This window comes from Antechinus flavipes, chromosome 1, assembly GCF_016432865.1.
Source record: "Antechinus flavipes isolate AdamAnt ecotype Samford, QLD, Australia chromosome 1, AdamAnt_v2, whole genome shotgun sequence".
Taxonomy (NCBI): Eukaryota; Metazoa; Chordata; class Mammalia; order Dasyuromorphia; family Dasyuridae; genus Antechinus; species Antechinus flavipes.
Genome location: NC_067398.1, coordinates 78,937,141 through 78,948,008, shown reverse-complemented (window position 1 = coordinate 78,948,008; position 10,868 = coordinate 78,937,141). Strand labels below are relative to the sequence as shown.

The window sequence follows — 10,868 nt, the reverse complement described above, 5'->3', positions numbered from 1 at the left end:
ACCAGTAATTATTGCAATAATCCAGATCTGAGGTGATTGGATCCTACATAAGAGTTGTGGCAGTGTCAGAGCCAAGAAAAGAGAGTTATTTGAGAGATATTGCAAAGACAAAATCGACAAACCTTGACAACAGCTTGGATGGGGGGGGTGAGATAGTGAGAAGTCCAGGATGACTCCCAGATTATACATGTGAGGGACAGGGAACTTGGTATTGCTCTGTAAAGTAAAGAGAAGGTAGGAGGGGAAAAGATAAAGAGTTCTGTTTTTGAATATATTTAGTTTAAAATGTCCACTTTGAGATGTCTGAAAGACAGTTGGAGATGCAAGATTGGAAATCAGCAGAGAGTTTCAGGCAAGATTAAATCCATGGGACCTGATGAGCTCACAAATAAAGTAATGTAGAGAGAGAAAAGAAGAGGTTCTAGCACACAGCCCTGTAGGACAGTTACAGAACATTACAGGGATGAGGATCCAGCAATGGAAACAGAGAAAGAACAGTCAGCTAGGTAGGAGGAAAACCAGGAGAGATGTTATCCCAAAAACACAGAGAGAAGAGAGTTTCAAGGAGAGGGCAATCACACTGTCAAAAACCATAGAGAGGTCAAGGAGTATGAAGATTGAGAAAAAGCTTTTGGTTTTGGCAATTTAGAAATTACTGGTTACTTTGGAGAGAATAATTCCATGGAAAGATGAGGTCAGAAACTGAAAATATTGTTTTGTTTGTTTTGTTTTGCTTCTGGGCTTAAGTGGCTTGCCCAAGGTCACATAGCTATTAAGTGTGAAGTGTCTGAGGCTGCTTTTGAACTCAGGTCCATCCTGACTCCAGGGCCAGTGCTCTATCTCCTTTCCCACGTAGTTGACCCCCAGAAGCTGAAAATGTGAGGGACTAAGAGTTAGCGAGAAATGGAATTAGCTTTTGTAGATGTCCTTTACAAGTTTAGCCATAAAGAACAGAAGAGATACAGAACAATAGTAGGGTGAGAATTATTAAGGGAGAGTTTTTTTATTTTTGAGGATGGAGTGAGACATGAGTATGTTTGTAGATACCAGGGAATGAACCAATAGAAAGGAAGAGACTGAAAATTGTTGACAGAGAAGGGAGGACAGAGGTGATGACAACTTGTTAAAGGAACATGATAGAATAGAGTGGCTATTAGCCTGGATAAGAAAGGTACCTCACCGTATGAGACAGGGCTGAAGGAGGAGATAACAGAAGAAAGCATGTGAGAGTGTAAGAGAAAAGGACCAACACTCAATTTCTTTTGTAAAATATGAGATGATTGCACATGATTAATCTACATCAGAGATCACTTGCTATCTTGGAGAAGAAAAGGAAAGAAGAGTGAGAAAAATTTAGAACATAAAATTTTGCAAAGGTGAATGTTGAAAACTAACTTTGCATCTATTTGAAAAAATAAAATACTATTATCAAAAATGAGGCAAGATTCTCAGATGAGAAGGTGAGAAAAGGAGGAGCCATAGAAAACTGAAGAGGAATGAAAAGTGAGTTTATAATGGAGGTCTAGTAGGATTGCCTAATTGAGGCTGTGTAACAAATTTGGAGTGAACCTAATCAAAACGATTGTGTAATTCTCTCCACCTTCATTCAGCAGCATATGCATAGGAGGGAAGGAAGCAGATGCTAAGTGATCCAAGGCTGAAGCTTGGCAAGATGCAGTCAGTGAAATGATAAAGGGTTAAGTATTGAACAGAAGGGAATAGTGCAGAGTTGGTTCACCAAGTGGTTAAGATGGGAAAAAGAGGAGAAAGTAACTAGTGCTTGGGAGATGGCTTAAAGGAGAAATTAAGGATTCTAGAGATCATCAATCACAGAGTATATGAAGAGCAGTGTCTGGTAAAGGAAGGCAGAGGGAGAGAGAGAGGTAATTGGATGAGAGGCAGAGGTGGAAAGTCAATAGATTATGGTTGGATAAAGGAATTTCAGAATTCCTGTACACCGAGATAGCATATTTGAGGATGGTGATAAGATCAAGGATATGACACCATCTTTGATTATAGTTGAAGTGAAATACAGGATTAGCTTATGGGAAATAAGTAGAAGTGAAGAAGGAGAGGAAATAAGGAGGAAACAAGGAGGAAATAAGTGAGGAACTGAATGGTTAGGAGATTTGCTTTTTTTTTTTCCCCTGAGGCAATTGGGGTTAAGTGACTTGCCCAGGGTCACACTGCTAGTATAGTTAGGGTATTTGAAAAAGGGTCAGTACCTTCTGTATCCTAGTATAAGGGTAGGAATTGATCAGGACAGGAAAAAATGTGAATTTTGTATTGAACTTATTTTATAGAGTTAAGAAGTGGAATATATTACTGATATTTGATGTTTTCAATACCTTTTAAAATATAATTTTGCCATAAAAATGTGAAGACGATTAAAATAGTAACCAACAAAATATCTTTTCAAATGCAGTACTGTAAAAAAAAAAGGATAAAAATCTCACTTTCTTAGATATTTGAAATACAATCTTATTATGATGTAAACAAAAAGAGATGAGAATGACATCAACAACTTTCAGTACTGAATATGGTGATAGGACAGCAGCAGTTACTCATGTTTGAAACAAAGTAGGAGGGAATATAATTTTAGTTCAAAACAGGCAAGTATTCAGGTTCAAAATATAAATAAAAAATAAACATTTTTTAAACAATTGACCATAATTCACTCTCAAGTCATTTCCTCTAACAACTCAAAGATTGAGCACATGTTCTCTTCATCTTGAAAGTACCAGACATTCTGCACCACTGATATCACAGGACAGTTGCTTATCCCTAGACTCCTGACACTGGTCTCTAACTTCCATCTCTCACAATCTCCACCATTTTCATTAGGAGAATAACTGTCCAAGCAGTCTTTAAGTCTTGCTCAAACTGCGTTTACCAGTGCTAGGTTCATGACCACTTTTGGAGAGATGCAAGGGTAGGTATGATGAAAATAAACTCCAAATTAGGTTCTCTACTAAGTTTTGAGGCAAGCCAGAAGAAGGCTTCTCAGAGTTGTAGTTAACTTTTGGCTGAAATGTCATAATGCTAGGGATTTTTCCAATGGAAGATGAATTTCTTTTTGACTTTTCTGTTCTTAATATCCACTTTATTGCCATTTAGCACTTAGGTATAACTTGACATGCTATCATACCTGATCTCTATATCAGCTATGTTCATTCTTGTAAGTAGCTCTTCAAGTTATATTAATCATTATAATGGTACATTGAGCTTGAAGGTAATAACCATCTCTCAGTCCAACAAATTCCTCTTATGGCCAGATTCAACATATGTTGAATTTAGTAGGTAATGAACACAAGAGGATGGATCTCAACATCCAAGATGGCTGAATATTTCTCAAATTTACCAGTCAAATGGTGTTTACCAAGTGTGATTTTTCTGGTGCTACCATTACCAATTGATACAAGTTTGTTCTAGGCTTGGGGGTTCTCCCATATTGCGATGGTTCTTGCAGAAGTTTTGACTGAAAAATGGGAAGATGACAGAAGCATAATTCCCTTCAATGTCAATTTCAAAATTACTAAGAGGAAAGGGAGGAAGACTTATCAAAATCATGAGGAAAAGACTGGAAAATGCCAAGAGTTTGGCTGATCAGGGGAGAGTGGTATAGTTAAATTACATTATTAAAAGGAGGAGAGATAATAAACGACATAGAAGCATAAAGAGCATTGTCTATCTTGGCTCCTTATGGCTCTGTGATGTGAGTGAGGAAATGTAGGGCCAGTAGCAGATAGCAGGATGCTAGAGATGCAGCATCACTGATGTTAAAGAAAGCCGTGTTTAGGTAATGAAGGAGATGGAAAGAATTTTCGGTTTTCCAATTGTGTAGTGGTTTTTTACAGGCAGCTAGATTCTAACTCTTGTTGACAGAAACCTTGTATTGCTTTGCGTTTTACTGCTGTAAAAACAGGGAAGGGTAAATTTCAAAAGGCAGACTGACAAATTTGAAAAACAAAAATGACTAAATGCTAAATTTAAAAGCCCATATAATGCAATAATCTAGAAGATGGGGGTAGCTAGGTTGCATAGTGAATAGTGCTGGGCCTGAAATCAGAAGATTCATCTTCCTGAGTTCAAATCTGGCTTCAGATACTTCCTAGATGTCCGATCTTGGGCAAATTAATAGTTTGCCTCAGTTTCTCATCTGTGAAATAAACTAGAGAAGGACATGGCAAACTACTCCAATAATTTTCCCAAGAAAACCATGGCTCCTGAAGAATCAGATGTGACCGAAATGACTGAATAACCAGATCATCAATAGAAGATGGAGAGGATCATGAAAGCAGGGGCTAGATCTTTTAGGGATCAAGAAGGAATGAGATTAAGAAATCTGGACTCTGTTCCCATTCTCATCCCTCTAAATTAAATCCTCTTATACATTCAAAGATGTGCAGTTCTCCCCTACCTTAAATTATATCACTGCTCAACTTGATATCATTCTAAATAGATCTGAGGATTCCTTTAGGCAAATGGTGGGAGATGAAAGTAGGGAAGATGGGGTGAAAGGTCTTGAAGGCCAGATAAATGCAATTTATACTACAGAAATTTGGTACCCATCCCCATAGAGAAACAAGAGATCGGCTCCTTCTTTATAACACATGACCACATCTCTAGAAGTGGAATTTAGAAAGAGAATGATGAGTCTGAACAAAACTGTTTTGGATTTAATTTCTTTTAATAGGTTTGCGGGGTGATGAAATTGGAGGACCCAGAGAACAGAAGTGTTTACTGCATAAGATTCTGGGCTCTTTCCAAGATGGCTCACTTGGCCTTCACCGAATAAGTATGGGGCTGTCCAACATGGCACTGGCTGCTGCGGGCCTTGCTGGTTGGCTGCAGCAGCTCTGAGTGGATGCGAGGCAAGACTGCGCCCTGGGAGATGGTGACATGGCCAAAGAGCTGGTTGAGCTCAGCATCGTTGCGCACAGCCAGCTGCACATGGCGGGGAGCAATGCGAGTTTTCTGGTTGTCACGGGCAGCATTGCCTGCCAGCTCTAGGATCTCAGCAGTCAGGTACTCCAGCACGGCAGCCAGGAAAACAGGGGCACCTGAGGCCAGTCTCTGGGCATAGTGGCCCTGGCGCAGAAAGCGGTCCACACGGCTCACGGGGAACTGCAGTTGGGCCCTTGAGGAGCGTGATCGAGTTCGGGCACGGGGATGCGAAGGTCCTTGATGACATCGCTTCTCAGGCATGACGTTATCCTGAGGTCTTCTAGCATCCCCAACTCGTCCAGGCACCTGTGTTAGGTCCCATAACAGGGACCCTTTTATACACTCAGACTCACAATTTCAATTGGCCCATAGATAGCCAATGGGAAGCTAAGGACCGATTGTGAGATGAGAAACTCATCTCGGCTGGTTGTGATGTCATTACCTTCTCCTTTCTTGCCAACTCTTCCTACCTGGGCTCCTTTCTTTAACTTCTTCTTTTCCCATGATGGGACCACAATTTCCCATGAGGAGGCAAGTACTCCATCTTTCACTGAAACTAGCTTTTTCAGAAATCCAGACCTTGGTCCATCATGTTATTCAGAGAATATATTTTTATTGCTTCCCAAATATTACCTTCTAACCAAAATGCTGTACTTAATGGCCATATGGTTTGTTGTATCTCCTCCCCAGTCATGTCCTCTTCCATTGTCTTCCATACCCAACCTTCAGTACCTAGCCATATTTTCTTCATAATGAAGCAAGCCTTCCTTGAGCACCATGGCCTATAGTGATGATTCTCACCTCATTTATTATGGGTATCTGTCATTTACATAGTATTCCTATATTCTATTTGTCATATTGAGCAATTTATTTCTTGTATTGGTATTTAATGGTTCCCATATTAATGTCTTCTTTCCCCAAGGGCAGGGCAACTATAGAATGATCAATAGGTAGCTAGATTCTAAAATCCTATGATCATATGGTTCTATGACTCTAGAAGCTAGACCAGGAAAGGAAAGAGAAGGCAGTTGGAGCAAAGAGGCATCATTCACCATTCAGAGTCAATGCCTTTATTAACCCAAAGGGGTTGGAGCCCAAGGAAAAAAAGATATCTGGACTTTAAGGAGTAACCAGCGGGGCTGTGTGTTGTCTTGGTTCAGTCCTTAGAGGGATGGGGTGGTGTTTTCCTCTCGGTGAAAGCGTCTGGTTACTGCTTCTTGCTCCTCTGAAAAGTAAAAAGAGACACATGAAAGGGGCTGACTGCAGAATTAGAATCAGGGGAACTGAACGGCAAGGAAGGAAGCTCGAGGTGGGCTGAAGTTATGGAACTAACCCGAAAAACTCAAGCAACAAGATCTGTTGCAACCACACAGATGGAGTCAGGATGGGAGGAGAGCTTTCAAGGACAGGAGCTGAGTCAGTCCTAGAAAAAAGTTCCAAGGAGGGCTCTGCTCCTTACTGTTCCTTTGTTCTACACTGGGCAAGCTGCTTGGCTTCTGTGGAGCTTGATCACTTCAGGTCCAGCTCCTATGATCCCACACCGTAGCTCTGGAGCTTCCTCCTCTGAGAAATAGTCATAGTTGCCCTTTGTTTACCTACTTCCCAGTGATATTGTAGGGATCAAGAGGAAGGACGTGACATGCTTCAGGAACAACTTTCTAGTAATGTTATTGGTGGTGATGGTGAAAAGAAAAAGCAGTGTTATTATGACATGTCATGGTCTTATGTCATATGTCATATCATGACAGCTAGCCCTGGCTAGGACTAGAAGACAGGAAGGGGAGGGAGATGTTGCCTTTGATAGTTCCAATCCTGGGAACATCACAGCCTGGAAGCCTAAAAGGTGAGTTGGGGGGTGTGTGTGTGTTGGGGAGAGAGAGAGAGCGAGAGAGAGTGAGAGCGAGACAGAGACACAGAGACAGAGAGAAACAGAGAGAGACAGAGAAGCAGAGAGAGAGAGAGAGAAAGACAGACAGACAGACACACAGAGAGAAAGAGAGAAGCAGAGAAAGAAAGAGACACACAGAGAGAGAAACAGAGAGACAGAGAGAGAGAGAAACAGAGAGATACAGAGAGAGAAAAAGAGAGAAAAAAGAGAAAGAGGAGAGAGAGAGAGAAATTGATAGAGTAGATGTGTTTGGGTGTATGTATATGGGATTGATTAATTAGCTGTGTGTTGGTGTGTGTATATGTGTGAAATGATTGATTGGATATGTGTTGGTGATGGTGATGACGAGTGTACAGGGAAGAACTGATGACCTTTTTTCATTCTTATCCAATCTGACCTTAAACCTCTCAAAGACTCCTAAGCGTCCCATAGATCCTCATGCTCTGTCCCCTGGCACTTCGTTTTCCAAACATATTCATCAGCCTCACACACCATACATATAGTGTCTTTGAACCTAATGCCATTCAGAGAAGATACAGTTCTGGTCTCTATCTTCAGAGGGAAATGACACAGAGGGAATGCTACTGCCCTAGAATCTTGAGTTCTGGCTTTTAGTTTGGGCTCTGCCATCTCATTGCATGTGGGACCTTAGGTCCCACTAACTGTTCGCATGTTTGATTGTATATAACTGTCAGACTGTCCCCGAGTTACCTGAGAGCTTTCTTTTCTTTTTCTGCCCCAATGCTCAGTGCAATGCTTGGCACAAAGCAGATGCTCAATAAATACTAATTGACTGACTAATTGCCATTGACATACAAAGAAATGAAATGTAATAGTCACAGAGAAAACAAAAATTTAAATAACACTAGAAATGGATGCAAGAAAGTATATTCCCCCATGCCTGGGACAGTGCCTAACATAGTAAAACTTTAATAAATTGCTTATTGGTAGATTGATTAAAATCTCTCTGTCAACCCATGATGGATGCTCTCAGGGACTTTTACCTCTGAGAGGATAGGGAAAAGAAAGATTATTAGGTAATTGTAATATAATAATGATGATGATGATGATGATGATGATGATGATGATGATGACTCCTGTTTACATGTGATTACAAAGATTTACAAAGCACTCTACTTAATAAGCCTGAGAAGGCATAATATAATCTTACTACACAAATACTCCACAGTAAATGGGCTAGGACTTAAACCCCAGTCATCTGATGTTTCCAGATTAGTTTTTCCCATTAGACTGCCTCGAGACAGTCCTAAATTGAGAGTTCCTAGAATTGAGTATTCACTTTTACTTGATACAGATTCCAAGTACCGAGTTTGCAGCAAAATGGTAAGTTCCGCATTGAGAAAAGAACAGTACTTTTGTGCTTCTTGGTGGTCACCCAATGCAGCATCCGAGGAACTGACACACTAAGATTCGCTAGCTCATTCTTACCTCGCAAAGGCTCCATACACCTCCGACCACAGCCAAAGAAACAACACCTTTTCTCTCCCTGGCAATCATCATCAAACCGACAGGTGTAGATCCAGTTATTCCTGGGGCAAATCTTGGTCACAGCAGGACACTGACCAGACTTAACTGTGGGGGGAAGAAGGGAGGGGGACAATGGGTGAGAGGCACGGAGAATAAGTAGTCTTGTTACCAGAAGGGATCAGATGGGGTCTGCCTAAAATCAGCCTTGCAGGAGAGTGGCTATAAGGAGAAGTCACTTCTGTCAGGGTTGGAGTCTATTATCTGCATGAAGCAATTGGAAAGGTTTCATTGCCAGAAAATTATGAGAGGCACAGGGAATATAGTTGAGTGATGAATTTGGAATCGAAAGTTCAAAGTCTTGTATTCAAAGGATGTAATTTTTAAAAATCGTGGCATTAATGCACATTATACAATTTTTTTCTTCAGGTTGCGTTCATCCCCAGTGTCGCCTTTTTGACCTCTGCTGATCTGCAGGAGCCACTAAAAGGCTCCCTTTATACTAAATATCCTCTGGCTCCCTCCCAGCATCTGCCATCAATGCTCATTGGATCTGAAGTCCTTCATTTAGGGAGTTAGCACAGAACAGAGAATTTAGATCTGGCTGGGGGCTTTGCAGCAATTATGATCCTGGGGATGCTGAGGGACAGGACCCAGAAATACTCTAGGGGAGGGAAATAGCATTTTAGTGACAAGCCCACAAAAGGCCATCAGGAAGGTGATCTCAGGACAGAAACAATAGGTCTAAGTGTTAGGGAATAAAGTCCCTTTTCCTTCCTTTTCATGCCAGTCCCTGAACCAGCCTCACTTGACCCTCTTGCCTCCAGGCTCTTCCCAAACTCCCACCAACTTCATTTCCCTAAAACATTGAATCCATCATGCAACCATTCAGTTGCCTGAGAGCTTTCAACGCATCTCTTCTGCCCCCAGAATCCAGGATTGAGCTCCTTAGCCTGGCATTGAAGCGCCTCCAAAGTGCCAGAGTGGACACCCCAGTCTCAGAGAAGGAGAGGAGCCAGAGAAGAACTATGTTTGCTGCTCATTCAGGCACCCAGATAATCACTCTACCACCACCTCTCCCTTCCCTTACTATGCCTGCAAGGGGACAAAGAAGGTGGCAAGGATGGTCCCAGGCCCGACTGAGCAGCAAACCCATATCATTCATGGCTCTTGTGCTCACACAGAATTCCTGGAAGGAGGAGATTTTATTTTTTGCAGAATACTTCCTTACTGGGGGCAACATTGTGTTATTTCTTGCTGCCCCTAAGTGGGTAGGAAAGAAATCAATCCCAGTTCCTTCATCTGGGTGGTACAAACACAGGGTCCGGGCCTGGAGTTAAATCTAACCTCATTTACCAGCTGTGTGACTTTGGGAAAATTACTTAAGCTCACTTAAACTAAGTTAAGTTTCCTCATCTGCAAAATGAGGATAATAGTACATACCTCCCCAGGTTATTATGAGTATCAACTGAGATAATTGTAAGGCATTTAGTATAGTGCCTAGTACATGGTGAGTACTTAGTAAATCCTTATTTTCCTTCCTTCCTTCTTCCCTATCTCCCTTCTTTCCTTCCTTCCCTCTTTTCTTCCTTCCTTCCTCCCTCCTTCCCTTCCTTCCTTCCCTCTCTTCCTTTTTCTCTTTCCCTGTTTTCTTTCTCCCTTCCTCCCTCTCTCTCTCCCTTCCTTCCTTTCTTTCTTCCTTCCTCCTTCCCTCCCGCCATTTTTTCTTTCCTACCTTCATTTCCTTCCTACATTCGCTCTCCTTCCTTTTTTCTTCCTTCTTTGCTTCCCTCCCTCCCTCCCTTCCCTCTCTTCCTTTTTCTCTTTCCTTTTTTTCTTCCTCCCTCCCTCTCTCCTCACTCTCTTCCTTCCTTCCTCCCTCCCTTCCGCCATCCCTTCTTTCCTACCTTCATTTCCTTCCTTCATTCACTCTTCTTCCTTTTTTCTTCCTTCTTTGCTTCCCTCCCTCCCTCCTTCCTTTCTTCCTTCCTTCCCTCTTTTCCTCATTCCTACCTTTTTTCCTTTCTCTTCCTTCCTCTTTCCTTTGTTGTCTACTGCATAGAACATGGAAGTGAAGGATGGGGGGAGAAAGCATTTAGCAAACTTGAAAGGGCTAATAGAAATAAGAGACTTTGTGAAAGGGAATGTAACCCAGTGTAGAAAGAATTTCATTTTTCTCAAGCCAGAGGACATGAGTTCCAAACCTGACTCTTCCTCGACTCCCTATGTGGCCTTAAGCAAGTCACTCATCCTGTGGGCCTTGATTAATTTCCTCATCTGTAAAATGAGAGGTATGGTTGGGTTTGATGACCTTTAAGAGCGCTCTCAACTCTGTAAAGAGATGGTCATCTACTCTAGATGGGCTTTTAAAATGCAGTCACTTTGAGCTCACCAGCCCACCAAACCATAGGGTTAGTAGACTACACATGCTGAGATGTCCACATGTGTCAGGCAGAGCACAGTGCAAATGCTCATACGGACTGGAAAGATCAAACACTGGATTAGTTCTACAGAGCAGGATGTAAGATCTTGAATCATACTAGGAGAA

General features: G+C 41.7%; 1 protein-coding gene and 1 long non-coding RNA gene across 2 annotated transcripts; one reads left to right on the top strand and one right to left on the bottom strand.

The window, feature by feature from the left end:
• Positions 1-4,671: 4,671 nt before the first annotated feature.
• LOC127553717 (histone H2A-beta, sperm-like) lies at positions 4,672-6,379 on the bottom strand. The gene is made up of 2 exons (XM_051984647.1): positions 6,281-6,379; positions 4,672-6,172 (listed from the first exon to the last, which is right to left on the bottom strand). The coding sequence occupies exon 2, from the start codon at positions 5,206-5,208 to the stop codon at positions 4,777-4,779; it is 432 nt and encodes a 143-aa protein (XP_051840607.1). The 5' UTR covers positions 5,209-6,172; positions 6,281-6,379; the 3' UTR covers positions 4,672-4,776.
• Positions 6,380-8,274: 1,895 nt separating this feature from the next.
• LOC127553725 (uncharacterized) lies at positions 8,275-9,104 on the top strand. Its single transcript, XR_007951813.1, has 2 exons — positions 8,275-8,367; positions 8,750-9,104. It is a non-coding gene; the product is annotated as an uncharacterized LOC127553725 (long non-coding RNA).
• Positions 9,105-10,868: the final 1,764 nt, after the last annotated feature.